The sequence below is a fragment of the Branchiostoma floridae genome, chromosome 2 (genome assembly GCF_000003815.2).
Source record: "Branchiostoma floridae strain S238N-H82 chromosome 2, Bfl_VNyyK, whole genome shotgun sequence".
Taxonomy (NCBI): Eukaryota; Metazoa; Chordata; class Leptocardii; order Amphioxiformes; family Branchiostomatidae; genus Branchiostoma; species Branchiostoma floridae.
The window spans coordinates 6,799,347-6,819,224 of record NC_049980.1 but is presented as its reverse complement, the minus strand read 5'-3'; the positions used below and the strand labels follow the sequence as shown (position 1 = coordinate 6,819,224).

The window sequence follows — 19,878 nt, the reverse complement described above, 5'->3', positions numbered from 1 at the left end:
AACCTCTGCTTGGAGAGTAAAGTTTGTAGGCGTACAACCTCAGTTTCCGGTATGCACCAGACATCTGATAACTTGTCGCAAACAAGCCAGGACTATTAACTACACCCGTACAGGAGTGTTTCTGACATCACGTAATAACAGTAAGCTGTACAGGAAGGGAAGGGTCCATCGCGAAGAAAAAAAGGGGCTTTTCCTCTTTTATTTATGTCTAAAATGTCGTCGCATAGATATACAATCATAAGCCCTGCTTTCCTCGTCCACGCATTTGTAATGGTCCTGACAGGGCCTAACAATGTGTACAGAGGCCCATCGTTCAACTGAGTTTGGATAAATGTTTACAGGGGAGACTGAGCAGATGGTAGTTGCCGCCTACTCTCCTCTGTAGTACTCAGTCACCGGGGCGGCACGGTGACCAGTCCGTAACAAACACTGTAAACCAGATTGGTCGAACCAGTCCTGGGTTCGCCAGTGAATCGGATGACTGTGATTTTTGCTCACTCTAATCTGTTTTAGTTCCGCAGGTCGCCGGTTGCAGGGAAGGCAAACATCCTGTTTGACCGCCGAGGACTCCCCAGATTCTGTCTCCTCCGGCGAGTTGAAGTTGTGACGCTGTGAAAGTTTGTGGTCCATATCACGAGTCGTGAGTATCACCCCGGGAACGTATACGAAACGGACAATGAGGACTATGAGCCTGCTCGGACTTTGTGTCCTTTTACTGGCCACCTTTGTGCACGTGGAAAGCCAGCAACAACCCAACCTGGTGTTTCGGGAACCTCCGAGAGCGGTCACGGACACTTATTGCTCGCTACTAAACTGTTGTAGAGGTAGATCGGACTCTTGTTCTCTTCCCTACTTCGACACGATCTGCTACTGTGATGAGTTCTGCAACCGCACGTCCGCGTCGGACTGTTGCCCGGACTACCGGTCGGTGTGCCTGGGCCTCCCCCCGCCGAACGAGCCGACCCCGCTGCCCCAGCCTCCCGAGACAGGTAAGCTATTGTAGCGGGCCAGGGTAAACCGTTTACTCAACAAATACAGTAGGTTCTAAAGTTGTGTATCTACTTCGTATCCCAGCACAAAGGGTCTACCACAGAACCTGTTGTTACGCGGCATAGCCGCTACTTTATCGTCCATTCTGCGATAAATCTTTCGGTCGGCTTGTATCGTTGAACCGTGTGTCATGTTTGCGTAGAGCAAAGACTGCACAGAGGCCATGTTACTTTACTTAACCCGACGTCTGACTACATTTCTGTCGGCATTCTTATCAGCAATAAGTTTCCCCCAGACGAGACTATCTATATGAAAACACTGTCGGCGGGAAACGCAAATGTGCAAGCTGTATTTACTTGGAAACAGGCTTAGAGGCGTTTAGAGACAGGCTCCTTTCATCTGTACCCTGTTGGCATTTCCACAATAATTCTCATGCTCGCATAAGATTACCCACAAGAATCGCCCGCCTGTTTGGTAGGCGTTCTAAGATGTCGGCTGCGACCTCATAAGTTGAAGGTACAACTACTTAAGCACAGGACCAAAAACAAGACAATTTTCATCCCCATGTTTGAACAGCTTATCTTGTATACACAAAGTACGACTTCCCTCGCTGAGGGGAACGCTCGACATCAAACAGCACCAATGTTTTGCTGAAAATAATTATAAACCATGTGCGCTGTGTGCATTCCTAGATTGGGGCACTTTAGGTCACCCTTTTGATGTATGAGAGAGAGCAATATTTGAATTACACGTTATAAGAAATGTGAATGACAGAGAAGCGATTCTAAAACGAGAAATTCCTTGCGAAGGAACTTTCTGTAGCGCATTGTTAACGTCTCTTGACAAGATACAAGATGAAAAATGCTCCAAGAGAGTTTCAGACGACTGAAAAGGTCTCCATGACAACCATGCGAGACTCTCAGTTGGCGGGAAAACATTCCACCTCCCTGGGGACACCTCCCGAAAAGAAAAACGTCTGAGTCTTTGAAGGGTTCTATTTTGCTAGCTTTTGTCTTGGCGCGCCAGTGGTGGAGCCAATATAGCACGGCACGTGAGCATTGAACAAGCCACAAAGATTTCCTAGCTCATCGATCAAGATGTCCAACTGCTATAACTATCAATCTACATTCCTGGAAGTCTTCCGTTTTGTGACAAAGGTGATGGGAGGTACCGTAAGAAATTCCGTCCACCCCACCCAACCTCTGCTTGGAGAATACGGTCGATGGTCTGTGCTTAGTTTGCTTGGGTTAGATATAGAATTTTATACTCTAAAAAGTCTTTGGTAAGATAAAATGCCAAAACACCAAAGATTGGGCAGACGTATTTAGAAAAAGTACAAAGATCTCAAAAAGTGGCCAAAGCAAGATAACCTGTTTGGTGTGTAGCCTTCACCAGGCCTTCCTACGGGGATACGGGGATCGCAGAACTGAAAAATCGGGAAATTGGCCAGGGGGTCAGTCCATGCTATCAAAGGTCGGTATGGGCGGCCAAAACCTCTGGTAGCAAAGCTCCCCACAATGGCCTGCATAGTCAGTCTGGTACAGACTATAATGTGTGTGCACGAAATACGATGACCCGGCAACTCAACGATATGTTTTGGGTAACTTGGGTTCCAAAGGCGGCATTCAAAGCTCACTGGGCTCCACTGTATTACCTTTGTTGACATTGAACTTATCACTGAATACTGCAATGTTCTCCTATGCAGTACGAAATTGCAACGTAAGATATTCATAAAAAAACATAAGCGCTTCAAAATTTTTATAGAGACCGACTGTGAAATGACAAAATGAAATTCGAAAGATAAACACGAACTGTGTTCTCTCACCCTACAAGTGAAGGTGTAAAGCCGTGTAAATACCAGTAATGAATACGCGTAATGAGGCTTTGCATGGCGTGATCTGTCACAGCGGACACAGTGTTCTGTGGCTAGGGGTGTTGTTCAGATGCTGTCAACAAGAATGGGCGTTGTTTGAACACTGTCAGGCGATTATTTACTCCCACAGTGTTCATTTTCCTCAGCCACCACCGTCAGTAAACGCTGCCATACTCGCTACGGCCTGTTATTTGTGTTCCCACTAAACATCTACCCTGGGAGCCAGCCAGCACCGGGCAGCTAGCGAGTTTTGTTCGGGTAGCCAAGGCAGTCAGCCCGCCCGATCTCACATAAGCGCTCCGGGGAGTTTAAGCCTGAAGGAGTTATCGCTACCCTTGTCCCTTGGATAAAGACAGGTGGACCCCATCGGGCTTAAACTCCCGGGGCGCTAATAGGAGATCGGGCGGGCCTGACTGTCTTGGGCCACCGAATAAACTGTCCTATCTGGTCCTGGTTGGCTCCCAGGGTACTAAATATCACGTGTATGAATTTCACATAAGTAAAGGTGGTATCTCACTGCACTAAGGGCACCGGTGCGGCACTGCGGGGTTCGTTCACTGTGGCACTTTTGTGTTATTTTCGCCCATTTTTTTTTATCTATTTAGATATTGCGTAATACGTAAAAGTATGACTTAGAAGACAACAAAATACACAAAACGTAAGAAAATTCGTTCTTTATCTCTGAAATTCATTGAGCAATCTTTCTAACCCCGCAGTGTCGCACCGGTGCCCTAAGTGCAGTGAGATACCACAAGGCGGTGTTGATCTAATCATATGGGTGACATAGTCAAAACTGATGCAAGCGTGCGAATAAAAAAACGTTTGGCAAAAAAGTTGCCTTAGTAAGTGGTCAGGAAGGTTGAACGAATGACTTAACACATAACATGGTATAACAATGTATTCTTTACTTTGTTCTTTGACTTTCGATTTACGACGGAATCACTGCAATGGGAAAAGAGGCATAAGTATCCGTTTTCTGGTATCTTTAAAAAAAATAAATCATGCATATATTTACGTCGATGTAGGTTAGACATCCAGGTAATAAGATACGCCAAAATGTAGTTACTCAAGCAACTGCTTTTTGACGCATGCATATGCTGTAAATGCATTTAAGTTCGCGGGGATTTAATTTCGCGGTAGCGGGAAAATGGACTTTTCGCGGTGGTTTTAAAATCGCGGTGAAGCGGCCGCCGCGAAAACCGCGAACATTAATCCACCGCGAACATTTTTGCATTTACAGTATTTGCTATTTTTCAACCCTCTTTGTACGATTTTACAGTATGGTCGCAAACGTAAACGTTTTTTGGAACGGACGAAAATTGATGCCATCCATATAATGAAGATAATGTTGCCTATACCTTCAAGCAGGTGTGGAGAGAATAAAACGTGACATGTCGATGATTTCCTGAGCTGACTACTGTACAGCATGAGATTATTTTAAGCGGATCAGCTTACACAGAAGGCTAAGCTGGTCAGAAAACAGTTCCTAAAATTCCAAATTCTTCCCTCCTAACGTCTGCTTACAAATTAAGGTCCGTACAGAACAGGGAAATACACACAGTACGAATTAGCATTTGTACCCGTTCCATATGATCCGATATTATTGTTTCGTAAATCGTACCATTAATAGTATCTCACCGTCACCACTATTTACGACGAGCCATTGCTACAGCATACACATGTATTACCAATGGGTAATGTATCTGATTGAGCCCGCCTTACCATACAATCGGCTTTGTAGAAAGCAAGGCAGTTAGGGATAAAGCACGTACCATCAGTTTGAACAGTTGGCCGAACAATTTTCCGTAGTCCCGAGTTGCACAGTTTGCTGCGGATCCATGTGAAAACCAACACAGCAAAGTACCGATAGAACTACGTAATCCAGGTAGCTTTTGGATCAGCATTTGTCAGACGTTCCAGGTAGCATATAGCCTGGGTACCATCCGGAAAGTAGTTCGCTCCGGCGTTCATTATATACTATATACAGTCGCTTCTAGCTCTGACATTCATTATACACTATATACAGTCGCTTCTCTGTGCTTCCAGATAGCAAAAGCGAACGTAGGAGCGAACTACTATCCAGATGGTACCCAGGCTAGGTAGCATATGCATACACTACCGTTTGTCAGTCACCGAAGAAAGGTAGAAGTGTAATTGCTACCCGAAACGTCTAACCGGACCGTTTCCAAAAACGCGGCATTCTTGGGTATCTTATTACCTGGATATCTAGCCTGAATCTGAATTCTATGTCCAATGTTTTTAAAAAATCAAGGAATGCCATAGAACAGATCTTCGACAGAACTATAAACAAGGATATTTCTCAAGGATTGGTGGCTTACGTGCATGGCCCTGTTTCTGTACCAAACATCTCCAATGATCAATACATGTTCTATCTGACAGTTAAACTGCCGTGTAAATATACTGATTACATATTGAACCTCGTCCATTTTATGCATCATTGTTACGAAACATTTGTAACACAAGCAAATTGAGCAGCAATCGCTTCTTTACACGCCAACAACACGGCTTATTTGCGCTTACTTATTACAACAACCCCAGCGATGTCTTGGATAGTTATACAAGGGTAAAAGTAACGACTGAGCGACAAGGGTGAAGTTTTTATGTGAGTGAATAAAGCCAACCTAAACAATCAGACTATCATTTACACACCAGAAAGGTTACAAGACGCTAAGTGCAGGTTGGGCACGAGGACGCGGCGTGTTTATACAGCATGGTTTGTGTTTTGGGACGTAGGGCTAACATTGCCAAGGTCAGACCCTCCTGCGGTTGGCAAGGTCATGGTACAACAGCAGCTGGGCACAGGAGTTGCTCCTAACCCACACGTTCTGTTGTGACGAGTGGGGGAGGGAGAAAGACATACAAGTATAAGTAAGGCCATGTTGGTTTGATTATGTGGATAATATCGTTGAAAACCCCAAAAGCTGATGCGAACTTGCGAAGGAAAAAAAATGTCGGTGAAAAAAAGTTGCCTTTATGATGAAATGTACATGTAAGTGGTAAGAAAGGTTGAACAAATGAATACAAAGTATAGTTTACCGAACAATAGCTATAGATTCTACATTTTTGTTTCACTTTTTCCTCACTAACATTGGAATTGACTTCAGCATTCTTCGACTTCAATATCCGTTTTCCTACATCTTAAAAAATTACGATATATTTTGTCATTTTGCAGCTACTTTGTACAATTTACTAGCCTGGGTACCATCTGGGTAGTAGTTTACTCCTATTATTTGTTCGCTTCTGCTACGGAGAAGCGACGGTATATAGTATATGATAAATGTCAGAGCGAGAAGCGACTGTATATAGTATACTAAACGCCGGAGCGAACTACTTTCCGGACGTAGTACCCAGGCTAACAATTTACATATGGTCTCAAAAACGTCTTTTTTTAAACGTATAAAAATTCATGCGCGCGTAAGATGTGATCCATATAATAGAATCGGTACGGCCCTACAGGTGCCCGGGAACATATACCCCAGGGAGTTCCCAGCTACAGCATGGCTGGTCTCAATGTCACCTGTACCGATGACATGTCAGATAGGCACCGAAGAAGACATCCTTTCATCTATACAAAAGATAACAGTGTTGCCAAACAGGTTCACGGTTGCACTGCCCTAAATTAAAAGCGAGAAGAGAATTCCTGACAGCTTTAAAAGAACACCAGCTTGAATGTGTTTGGTTCAATGACGATGTTGTGTTATATCGTTTGACCTTTTAACCTACAACACTTTATTTTATGATTTCAGATGGCTGCTTCCATGATGGGACGTACCATCCAGGCGGGGCCACTGTCAGGATTAACTGCAACCAATGGTAACGTTAGGAGGTCTTCTAACTTTTAGTAGTATGTATACGGTTTTAAAACACACGCGCACGCACGGAAAGCACGCATGCACGCACGCACACACACACATGCACACACGCACACACACACAAGCGCATACAACACACACATACGTACATACATACATACACACTCAGTACGTAGTAGATTTTCACGGTGGCATAACACAGTATCAGAAGGGACAAAACAGTGTCCAACTGGCCGGTTGGCCACTGGCAAATCTGCTTGGAGATTAACACCCGGATAGACTAGGATTATACATTCTCGTTGGGAAGCAGAAACATAGAATTTCATGATCACCTAAAGTCAGCATAATGTACAAGAGAATCTTGAGAGTTCCAAATGAATGTTGTTCTTAACATCTCTGTATAAAGCAGGCGGTTGCTATTGCTGTTAAGTACATGTTTTGGTTAGTTTAGAGTTTAAAATCAAGATATCTTTTCCAAAACATATGGCTATGTCGTGTGGAAGCTTAGGGTGGTCTATGTCCATTTGATGTCATTCCAAATATATGTAAAAGTAGAAACCTATCGTCGCCACCTTTAGTCATTTTAATACTGTTTGACCGGAAAGGAACCGTTGTGCATTTAAACTGACGTGTCGGTGTGCGCTGACCGACTTTGCTGTCAGGGGGTTTGTTAGAGGGGGTCGGAATGCATGAGGAATGTCAAGACTAGAAAAACTCTAGCGGTGAACACTCACACGTAACAATGTTAGGAAACAGGCGTAACATACTATGACGTCAGCGGGTTTGAATACTGTATTAAGTGTAGATATAACGTTGTGTTATGAGCTGTTGGAGGCTCAATAGTTACAGTGCACAAATTGAACATGGACTCGATTTTTGAACATGTACATATTCATCAAAAAGTGCTACTTATCCAAAGATGTTTAGATCAGTGACAGTTCATCAAGCAAGCACTCTTGCCCAGTCCCTAGTAACGCTAGTTCACCTTTATCCGCGGGGTAACCTATATTCGTTGTTTTAAAAACATGGCATTAATTAAAGGATATCGAAGTGACATCGAAGGACGGTGGTCGCGATTTTCACCGTCCGTCGACTTGAAACCTCCAAATACCATGTTTTTTGAAACAACGAACATAGGTTATCCAGCGGATAAAGGCGAACTAGCCTTAGATGGCTGTACGTTAAGGCGTCGGTGGTTTCGTTACTGTATAATGTGTTACTGTAGCGCTTTGGGGAACTCAACTTGAACCCTTGCGAAGACTCCAATTTTCTCCGTACCGTCTGTAATTGAAATCCTAGCGAACTTACAGGCATTTACAGTATTGTCAGGCAGCTGGGGTCGGTCAACAAACCTGGTCCGCTGCGTTTGTTCCTCTGATGTATGTTGAATTTGTCTGTAAACTGAAGAATATTTCCCGTCTAGGAACTGACATGGACAGGCGTCAGATAAAAGGGTTCGCACAGGGGAACTCTACGGTTCAATGAGGAGAGACCAAAGCACAATCTTGTCGGAAAAAAGTTAACAGTGGTGGACAAGGTCGTCTTTGTGTCAGTATTACTGTGGAAGAAAGGATGCTGATATGGGTTTGAAACATATGTCTTGTTCCTGGGTAGAAATTTGGCATAATGACAAGAGTTGTGTTACAAGGTAATACACAGTTTCGTGTGGTGCAACTGGACACGTGTCAAATAGACAGGACTGTGACAGGAATACAAGGTTTATTCGGGAATGGGTCAAAATTAATCTCCAGGTAGATCTACTGGTGACATAAGGAGTTTAGTTGGCCAAGGAGTGTTCTGCGAGCCCCGGAGTCAAAAAAATTGTACAATCTAACGATCAATAATATGATATAGGGAAAGCAGTAGGCGACACTGGAAGTGCGAGGATATTTTATTTCATTCGCAAAACACCTGCTGACTATTTGACGTACCTGGGCATCGTCTTGCTATACCATGACCTCTCCTGTGTCGTGTGCCCGATCTGTCGTGTGTCCTTTGTATCCTTGTCACACGCCTGTATTAAAAGATTTTAAAACCACTGGGTTTGATCCACTATAGGGGGCTTAAAGTTATATGTCCCAAGCCCGCCTAACAATACCGGTCTTCTCATACGAGACCGAAAACATGTGGCGGAAACACTATATAGATCTGTAGCGTATGATCTGTGATAGGGGCGGAAAGCGGCTCAGTCCTAAGCCCCATGTTTCCTTTAGTGACGCGCCGAAATGAGGCATAAGACATGGTCACGAAAATACTCGATAGAGCAGGCAATATTGGCCAGATCACGCTATCAAAGGTGTCTACGTGATTCTGACAAGTTGACCTATCAGATGCAGTGCGCCTGAAAAATAAGACCTGTGTGACAAGCAAGATATATCAAGATAAAGTTGGCCCATTTTCCCGGGATTTTACTATGATTCAGCAATTATTTTCAAGTCCGTTCACCGATTCGCCATGTCTCCTCCCACAGTGTGTGCCAGCCCAACCAGGCCGGGTCGTACGAGTTCCGCTGTCAGGAGAACCCCTGTCTGCTCAGGCCCACCATGTTAGAGGCCATCAACCAGGGAGACTACGGGTAGGTCAGCCTTCCTTACACAGATCTATCCTATTCTAGATGTTCGATCTTCTGTTTACAGAGTAGAGTAAAGTAGAAGTAGAAGTAGAGTTGAGTAGAGTGGAGTAGAGAAGAGAATAGGAGAAGAGTAGAGAAGTGTAGAGTAGAGTCGAATCGAGTAGAGTAGAGTAGAGTCGAATCAAGTAGAGTAGAGTAGAGTAGAGTAGAGTAGAGCAGAGCAGAGCAGAGCAGAGTAGAGTAGAGTAGAGTCGAATCAAGTAGAGTAGAGTAGAGTAGAGTAGAGTAGAGTAGAGTAGAGTAGAGTAGAGTAGAGTAGAGTAGAATAGAGAAGAGATAGAGAAGAGATAGAGTAGAGAAGACTAGAGTGTTAGATATGATAAAATGAGGTACGATAGAAAATCATTTTACACGATTCACTATGGACAAGAAGCCTGTAAACATTTGTAAATAGTTAAGAAAGGCAGGAAATTCCCTCTGCAGCATGATATGGTGTGCTTGAGACACGCCAGTCTTGCAGGTGCACCGGGACGTTTAGACACATGATCTGCATACACTACTCTGTTGTGGCTGCCCACCATCGCTGTTGACAAGGCTCCTAGTCATAAAGTACTGGATTATATCATCACTCCGGAGATCAAGTTCAAGCATCTGACCTAGCCTCTCAACATTCTACGAACATTCTTTCTGTACAGCACCCTGGTAAATGGTAATGCTGCGGTCACAATACGAAAATGGGGTTCCGCCGGTTAGTTTACGGGCTGTTTTTTTTGCACATTCGGGCGTTGCCCTATGGAACATCTTTCGGCTACAATGCTATTTTGGGGGCACGACCGGGCCCCATTCTTTTTATTTCACAGTTAAAATCAGCCCGGTACCCGGTAACATATAGACACCGTAACGTAATCTTGGAAACACTGAGGATTTCACCCCGGTGTCCGACCGTCCCCTTGGCTTCAGAGCCGAAGCTATACCACCTTCCACCGTGTGCAAATTTGACTGTACATTCACGAGAAAGATTACCGCCGTATAGATTACCGAAACTCGGTCAATAAGCTAAGAAACCTGACTATGAAGAATATTCATCATATCTCTTGACTGAGACCATACATACTCTCAAAAATTGTAACTGGTTAACGTGATATTACCCCTTTACAGGTGGCAGGCGGAGGCCTATCCGTTCCTGTACGGCCTGACCCTTGACCAAGGCCTACATTACAAACTGGGCACGGACCCCGTACCGGAAAGCGTTCACGCCATGAGGGGCATCCAGGTAGGTAATGTGACGGTGTATGACGTAAATTATACATCGATGGCGTCGTATTCCGGTATTTGACCCCAAACCCAGAGGTACAGGGTTCCACAGGAGATCCAACTCCACCAGGCTAGGTGTAAAAGGGGTATCTGATTTCGGTTGGGGACGTAGAAGACGGTGGACAGAAAGAGTTGGGCTCCTTTTTCAAATACCTTGCTTTGAAGACACAGTACTTGGATAGCAACCCACTGCCCCTACGGCCTCAATAGGCTATGGGGCTATCTGTACGTAAACCTCTTTTCACGTCGTTTCCCAATTTGCAAGCAGCATTTTCTGATAAGCATTATACAAAGTCCTCAACGACATGTGAATTAATAGAGGAAGCTACATTTAGGCACTAATTCGCATATTTCCAATGCAACATCATAAATGAAACTTAAGTTTTCACAAGTGCCAAGCTCTTCATGTGATGGTAATGTTACATCATCTGTACTGTTGGTTGTATTTTAACGTGGTTATAAACACTTCACTACTTCACAGGTCAGTATCAGAGAGAACCTCCCGGAGTTTTTTGACGCCCGGCAGCGGTGGCCTGGTCTCATCCAGGACGTGCGGGACCAGGGGAACTGCGGGGCATCATGGGCTTTTTCCACCACAGGTAAAACCTAGCATCCATGTTTGTCAACTCTGATATTGACCACTACACAAATTGTTTTTAAAACAGTCAAAACGGTCTGAGTTTTGGTAAGGCAGGTGTCAGATACACAGCGCTTTCTTCCTCTTTTTTATGCTTCCATACAATCGGCAGCTGATTACTAAAATTCCTCATGTCATAACGTGAACAAAGCCTCTTTACTTCCTTAAAATACTGTTGTTTTGCCGTTTTCTTGACTAGCAGGTAGCGTTGAGTGTATAAATAGCAAAAGTTGTGGTTCAGCAGGTACACATCACATATCGTTTTCCTTCAGGGTGCCAAGTGGTGACCACTAACCATACATCAACTATAGATAAACTGTATTTAATATCACTTAGCGTATCCATGGCATCACAAAGACTGGCAAATGGCTAGTGTATTGATTGATATGACATTTTCCATCCCAGCCGTGCTAGCTGACCGCCTGGCCATCCAGTCCCGCGGCACGATGACCGTGACCCTGTCCCCACAGAACCTGCTGTCCTGCAACACCAACAGGCAGCGGGGCTGTCAGGGCGGCAGGCTGGATAGGGCCTGGTGGTTCCTCAGGAAAAAGGGGTAGGTTGTTATATTTTTTTATCGTTACAGATAGGTCTGTGTGGATGGTGTTCAGCACCAAGGACAAGTGTTTTTTTTGCCTGTGTGTGAATGGTGTTCGGTTTGTCTGTGTATGGATGATGTTCAGCACCAAGAACAAATGTGTCTGTCTGCCCATGGACGGCGTTCAGTACCACGGACAGGTGTGTTTGCTTGCATGTGGATTGTATTCAGTTCGTCTGTGTGTGGATGGTGTTCAGCACCAAGGACAGGTGTGTTAGCATTTGTATGAGTGGTATATACTACCAGAGACAGGTGTGTTTGCGTGTGTGCGGATGAAGTTCAGCACCAAGGACAGGTGTGCTACCTGTGTATGGATGGTGTTCAGCACTAAGGACAGGAGTGATTTCGCATGCGTGGATGGTGCTCAGCACCAAGGACAGGTGTGTTTGCGTGCGCATGGACGGTGTTCAGCACTAGGGAGACGTGCGTTTGCCTCCTTGTGGATGGAGTTCAGCACCAAAGACCTGTGGTATCCTGTAAGTGAATGGTGTTCGATATCAACGAGGGATTCTCCGTTGACGAACACCCACATATAATGTTCCAGCGCAACCTGCAGGGACTTTATCACACTCGCCTTTGTTCCGTAAGGACCCATTGTTCGAAAAGTTGTTCTGGAACCGCAAACTCCCTGTGTTCTAGACTTGCAACGGCGTTCGATGTGATTTGTTTACACTCTTGACTGACTACTGAAGGTGACAGAGGCAGACTTCACCTGCTCCTTTCTTCAGACAACAGTTAAGAGTATTTTTGACGTAACATGGCGAGACGCCGCGGCCGACGATCCCACCGGCGGTCCCGAGCTCGAGGCGGTCCGTCTCGCAGGTTTCCGGTCTCTGAAGTGACCGATGATTCAATTGATGAGCGATGGCGGTTGCTCAGAACGGCAGTGTTCACAACTTTGCTACTCGCAGCTGTGACGACGGTGAGTTTTCTACATCAATACTTAATATCTATAGTATACAGGTACGTACATGTAATCAGATCTGTTGTTATACTATAGACCACAGGATACCAATTAGTTTTTATGCATCAAATATTGTGATAATTTCAGCTAATTTCTGGACGTTTGATTCACAGAGTATGATTTTCCCAATCGAGTAACGATGGATGACTACACAGGCCTTGTTTTTGTCCATACAGTATTACAATGGAAGAATGTGTATCTTTCAGGCGGTCTCTGTGACCATCACAGCACAGTTCTACTCAAACACCGCTGCAGAGGAGACTCCTGCCGGCCTCCCTCCGTACCGAAGCCGGGGACATGGCGGTGTTCCCGGCGGCATGACCGCGACCGATGCTACTGCTACCAATGACCCCATGGCTCCTCCGATACACCACGTGCGACATCCCGACGTCAAACCAGATGTACACAAGGACTGGGACTCCATGACGGCTCGACAGAAACACTGGTACCTCTCCAAGATGCGACTTCGCATTAGCAAGCAGATGTACGACCATCTCCACGGCCACGGCCAGGATGAGCCTAAGGTGCCAACGGATTTAGAAGACGACATCCTACGTCACTTCATGGACTGGGATGTGAACACGGTCGCGAATACCTTCTCCTACTCGGAATCACCCACAGGCCCAGATGTCCCAGAGTACAAGAAGAACCAGTTGGAGCCCAAATCAGGCTCATCGATTCAAACCAAATCTAAGAGTGAGCTCGAGAACACGGAGGCAACCGCAGTAGACAAGGTGCTACTAGAGAAAGCGAGACAGGTGAACTTGTACCTGAACTACGTCATGTCAACAAACATGACATGTCGCGAGAAGAAGCACCGCGTGTTCAGGCGTGTCAAACGCGTTACGACTGTGGCCATGGTCGTGGTTGGAGTGTTGGTGGCGGGCTCAGTGGCCTACAGCTTTATGCCGCAAATATTTTAGGGAAATGTTGTGCACGTATATAGCCACTGTTATTTGGCCATATCAATGTATTTGATATGCTTCTGAATACATTATACTTTCTTTAGCAAAAAGCTGATGCCAAGATTATAACCAAAATATTTAGATACGTTTCTGTTCAGAAGTGGTTCCGTGCATTGGAATCGATTGAACCAATATGTAAAGATTCTACGTATTGTATGCAGCAGCTTCTAATTAACCCTTCACAACTAGAAAGTCCATGTAAAGCCGACTTGAAATACCCACTGTTACATATGATATTCTCTGATCCAACAGATTCTACGTATTGTATGCAGCAGCTTCTAATTAACCCTTCACAACTAGAAAGTCCATGTAAAGCCGACTTGAAATACCCACTGTTACATATGATATTCTCTGATCCAACAGATTCTACGTATTGTATGCAGCAGCTTCTAATTAACCCTTCACAACTAGAAAGTCCATGTAAAGCCGACTTGAAATACCCACTGTTACATATGATATTCTCTGATCCAACAGGTACGAAGTGCACAAGAGAACTGTTCTGTCTACTAGCTTTGGAGTCAGTATCTGTAACTGCTTACTGGTCCGCAAGTATTGCCTGTGTTGTTAGATTGTAAAACAACATCTAGACTGTTGTTGAATGGTTCCTTTGCTGATTAAACACAATGTTCAAATTTCAAGTTGTTCGAATTGCAAATTATATGTGTTTGCGTGCTTGTGTGTGTGCGTGTTTGTGTGTGTGTGTGTGTCTGTGTGTGTTTGTGTGTGCGCGCGCGCGCGTAGCGACAGGACTGCACATGTTTCCTGTGTGTGGATAGTAATCATCGCACTAGTGTGCTTGCCTGTGTGTGGATGGTGTTCAGCACCAAGGTCAGGGGCGTATGCCTGTGTGTGGATGGTGTTCAGCACCAAGGTCAGGGGTGTATGCCTGTGTGTGGATGGTGTTCAGCAGCAAGGACATGGGCGCATGCCTGGGTAGGGATGGTGTTCAACACCAAAGACACGAAAGGTTTCTTTTGCCTATGTGTGGTTGGTGTTCAGCACCAAGAGACAGGCGTACATGTATGTATGTGGATGTGGATGGAGATATAAAACTCCAGCAAAGTGCTTGGAGCTGGTAGTCGTCATCTTTTTCATTTGCGTCCGTGTTCGTTAAGATTTCAACCAAGTCATTACTCCCAATCTTGATGATTCAGGGTGACCACCGATGCCTGTTACCCTTATGCAAGCGGAACCTCCGCCCAGGCCGGCCAGTGCGCCGTGCCCAGGTCTAACGGGAGACCCTACCCCTGCCCCAGTAACAACGGGGAAACAACGTCAAAGTACCAGTCTTCACCAGCATACAAAATCTCAAACAGGGTAAGGTATAGTTTTCCTTTCCTTCTTACGTATTCTTAACTTCAAACTTCCTTTCTTCTCTGAAGTTAACACTCCTTAGCATTGTTTTCTGTCGAATGTGATGAAGTTAACACTCTTAACGTTATTGTTTCCGTTTATTTTCAGGAAGAAGATATCATGAAAGAAATAATGACAAATGGTCCTGTCCAAGGTGCTGATTCTTTTCCTTTTTAAGCATATCAATACACGGGCGTCATTACTGATAGTTGACAGAAACGTCATACATAGATCGTTAATGTTCATCGTTTGTTGTCATTTGAATATCTCTCAATGTGATTCTATCAGTTTGAAAGTAAAGTCAACCTACAAATATCGAGAAACACATTTGATCAATAAAGTTCGATTATCATGATATTTGGTCTACTTTCAAAACGTTATATCGTATTCAAATACTCTACTTTCAATGAAATTATCACTTCTGAATGTATCTAACTTTATGTTTAGCCACGATGGAGGTGAAGCCGGACCTGTTCTCGTACCGATCAGGGGTGTACAGACACACGGAGCTGGCGCAGGGCGAGCCGCCCGAGTACCGGCGGAGGGGCTGGCACTCCGTCAGGATCATAGGGTAACTCGTTTTTCACTAGAATTGGGCGGAGATTGTGTTCAAGAGTGTCAGCCATGTTTAGCGTTTAAACTAATACATCGCATGGACATAAGTGGCTACTTCATCGCGTAACGTCACATCCTCTACACACTGAATAAAATTTCATATGATACAGTATTTACAATACTTATTAAAGTATTACAGTTTGGGTCAGTAGGCTAGAAACGGTGTTTTTAGAGCATGTGGTACATGAAGAGAATGTAGTCAGTCTACACGTAACTGCTTTACAATAAAAATACAAATTGTTAAAAGTAAAACAGTTGCCTTTCTGAAGATGTGACGTAAGTGTGAACGGTTGGCTTGAGGTCTCCTTCTCCACATACTCTACTAAACTCTTTCATGGATTGACTTCGCCGGTAAGCATCGCTCTTTTCTGAAGATGTGGCGTAAGTGTGAACGGTTGGTTTGAGGTCTCCTTCTCCACATACTCTACTAAAACAGTTGTTTATGTTTATTTATAGTACACCAACTGTTCTGTTTTTCTGTTCTCTCCCAAGGTGGGGTGTGGAGATGTCAGATCCATATCAGGCACCGATCAAGTACTGGGTGAGTTTGTATCAGTTCACACATGACGTGTAGTGTTGATGTTAATTTTATTTGTATGAATATGACATTCAAGGTCCAGTTTATGTGACATATACGCCATCTGAATTGTGTCTTTCCTTTTCGTTTCCCAGACGGTGGCAAATTCATGGGGCACACAATGGGGAGAGGAAGGTAAGTACACGAGTACATGTACATGTACAGTTAATACTGTAAACCGAATGTTGTAGCACTACGATTTGTAAAGTTACACAGAGAAATAGTCTTATTTGAATGGATCTGGGGACAATTCAGGTTCCCAATTCTGGGCAGGCCGGTGTCTTGAGTGTGAACTTGTATTATAGTTGGCCATATTCTGCTCTATAATGTACTATTGATTCTGATTTCTAAATAGAAGAAATTATTTCAACATTGAAACGCCATGCGTTATGTTTAAACCCCTACAACTAAAACGCCCCTGTAGTTCCAGAGCAATTTGATAGGGGGCCCAAACTTAATCTACTTCTTTCTTAAATCACAAGTTATCTATTACTAAAAAAAGCAAGACCATGACACGTTCAGATATAAAAACGGAAGTTGTGCTGCAGTACCAAGGTCACATAGCAGGGGGGGGGGGGGTGATTGACATTGACCTTTGTCTTCCCAACATCTACCTGCGTAGTAAGTACCATCACAATCCATTCAGACTTTCTTGAGTTATGCTGACTACAAAAATCCGGAAACGCATACACACAGACAGACACATACAGTTCTTTTTCAATACGAATGCTACAAATGTATTTGCGCTCTTTCTCCTATATAGGTTACTTCCGGATCGTCCGTGGTGAGAACGAGTGTCAAATAGAGTCCTTCGTGCTCGGCGTGTGGGGTAAAGTCAACCCGATGGTGATCAACAACAGGGTACAGAGGAGGAGGAGAAGGAGGAGTTTAAAATGATGCTAATATATGCAAATTAACTGTGCGGCGATGTTGATTGGATCATATGGATGACATCATCTGGGAACCCTGAAACTGATGTGAGAGTGCGAATAGAAAAACATTTTGTCAAAATGGATTATGAAATCTCAGTGACCAGGAAAGTTGGACAAATAATTAAATACCTGAGCATGCTATACAGAACAATAGATTCTTCATTTTTGTTCCTTTATATCGTCTTCTTTTAAGTTGGCATTCTGAGACGTTACTAGTGTCCGATTTCCTATATGTTGTCGCGACTTGCAGCGTGTGTATTTACTCGTTTTGCTGTAGCCTTGTATGATTTACAGTATCGTCGAATTTTGTTTGAAACGGACAAAAATTCATGCGTTCACATGGATGTCATTTATATAATCTAATCAACATAGCCTAAACAGATAGTTGAGTATTGATATCCGGTAGAGGAATGCTGTGTGTTGTGATGCCATCTCCAGTTCTGTAGATACTATATTTAGTGACAGTTGTGACACACACCGGTACCTAACATTTCTTGCCATCCTTATATCCTCATAGTTTAGTTTAAAAGTATCATTTTTGTCCCCATGCCAGTAAGCATGAACACTCCAATAATGTATGAAATAAAATATAAATGTACTATCTGTTGGATATAATTTATACCATATCTAATGATCCCTTTCGTTATGCCAGTATTTCAAGTTTGTATATGAATAAGTGTGATACGCGCGGTTACATGTCTTACGAACCGCTAGTTGTATTGTATTTTTTAGTAATTTTCAGTATATTTAACAGTATTATATTATTGGGCCACCATCCCTGTGTGTGTGTGACAGTTATGACGTATTAATAGATGACTGTAACTCGTTGTACACAGCACTATACAGTTAATCAAAGGCAAACGGAAAAAAGGGCCCAATTTGTTTTCGTCAGTGCAAAGGGATATTGCACTGGACTGTCGTACGTTGGCGGTGTCGCTGCATTCTAAATTGAACTATTGTTACCCTTGAATTCATGACGGGGATATCGTGCAAAACAGACAAATATGACGAAAAGACAACAAAACTCACGTAATATAAAAATATAATTTTTTATCCATGAAATTCCTTGACGATCGCTCTGTCAACTCGCTCGCCAACGTACCACAGCTTTAGTGAGATACCCGCTTCCATCTCCTATGGTCACATCGTTGCTGTTTGAAATACCACTACTCAGTGCACTGTCGTTTGGTGCTAAAACCCCACTTTGTTGTAATATAAGTTGATACGTCTGAAATAAATGTGTCTTCATTCTTTTTCAAGTGCGTGTAAGTTCTTGTGTTGCTTTCTTGCCCCGTTACTTCATATGTTTTTGCAATGTTTTCTTTCACTTAGAGCAAAGGACTTCCTGTGAAATTATTGGATATAAGTTTGCTGCATTCATCTGATTGGTTTTCACCTGCTAGCTACTGTAGGCACGTTTGGGTTACTGACAGGAAGTTAGGTCAAAGGTCCCATAAAAGTCCCAGAATGTGTTATCTCACTTCATGTCTTAAATTTCCTGCCAAACGCATTTATGTGAGCCTCATGAGAGCCTGGGTAAATGCATTAGATAGAATATGAGAAATTTAAAATCTTTGATCAAACAAGGAATTCACGAGTTATCAGATCTTCGATGTCATTTTTCACTTGAAACGGTCACGTCGTCGCTTCAACACCCACACGAAATGTACATGTCGATTCAGTACCAATAGTAACTATGTTTTTCTCTACAACGTCCAATCGTCAAGTTTCCTCTATCTGAAATGTTCCAGAACGTACAGTGCGCGTTGTGATGTATACGCACGACCTACACGTCACAATCCGGTGCTCTACATGAGTAACCGGGCTACTGTTTACGCCGATCTCGCCGTAAACATACCGTTTGTATACTTGCTCAGATTTAGTTTGAGTGAAAAGTATACGCGAGATGTCCAAGAGACGATTTCGAGCTAAGGCGCGAGCCCGCCGTCGTCCTAAGATGACTGTGTACGTGGCAGCGTCCACCTTTCGGAACCATGAGTCGCAACACCAGGGTCTGTCTAACAGGTCTTCCAGGCCGTTCCTGTGGGCGGTGATGTGTACCGTGATACTCGTTGCTTCAACTACAGTGAGTTATGCCAGTCTGTTGCAAGTTTAAGCTATCGCCCCGTTCTGTGGCCAGCAATATCAATGATGTTCTTGCTTACAAACGAGCAAATGGAAAATCTTCCCTTCCAACTGCCTAATACAGGTGCCGTGCAAGAAATTTTAGCTCTTGTAGTGGAGAAAGTTCTTTCTACACATTTGTAGTACAATCAAGTTAGGGTTTGTTGTTGTGATTTTTCGTTACATCATTACCGATGTCTCTAATACAGGTGATCGCCATGACGTCCGGCCCCAATGGCGCTATGGAGCAGAGGTCCCGTCATCGGTGGCAGGAGGATGTGGGAAACGTCTTTGATCCCGAGGAGTACGACGGTCTTCCTCTTTCCAGTGTGGAAAGTGCTATCAATGGCACCGGCCCTGCTTTAAAAGACGGCCCCAACAGCCCTCATCCCGTGGAGCAAAGCGGTACTGGTGTATTCACCGACCCTCATCCCGTGGAGCAAAGCGGTACTGCCGTATTCACCAACCCTCATCCCGTGGAGCAAAGCGGTACTGCCGTATTCACCGACCCTCATCCCGTGGAGCAAAGCG

At 44.1% G+C, this 19,878-nt stretch overlaps 1 protein-coding gene across 1 annotated transcript; it reads left to right on the top strand.

The window, feature by feature from the left end:
- The first annotated feature begins 200 nt into the window (after window positions 1-200).
- LOC118410145 (tubulointerstitial nephritis antigen-like) lies at window positions 201-18,482 on the top strand. Its single transcript, XM_035811673.1, has 12 exons — window positions 201-989; window positions 6,631-6,697; window positions 9,167-9,271; window positions 10,427-10,541; window positions 11,064-11,181; window positions 11,625-11,775; window positions 14,901-15,063; window positions 15,208-15,253; window positions 15,547-15,670; window positions 16,207-16,255; window positions 16,387-16,426; window positions 17,055-18,482. Exons 1-12 carry the CDS (start codon window positions 677-679, stop codon window positions 17,186-17,188), a joined length of 1,425 nt encoding a protein of 474 aa, XP_035667566.1. The 5' UTR covers window positions 201-676; the 3' UTR covers window positions 17,189-18,482.
- The last annotated feature ends 1,396 nt before the right edge of the window (window positions 18,483-19,878 follow it).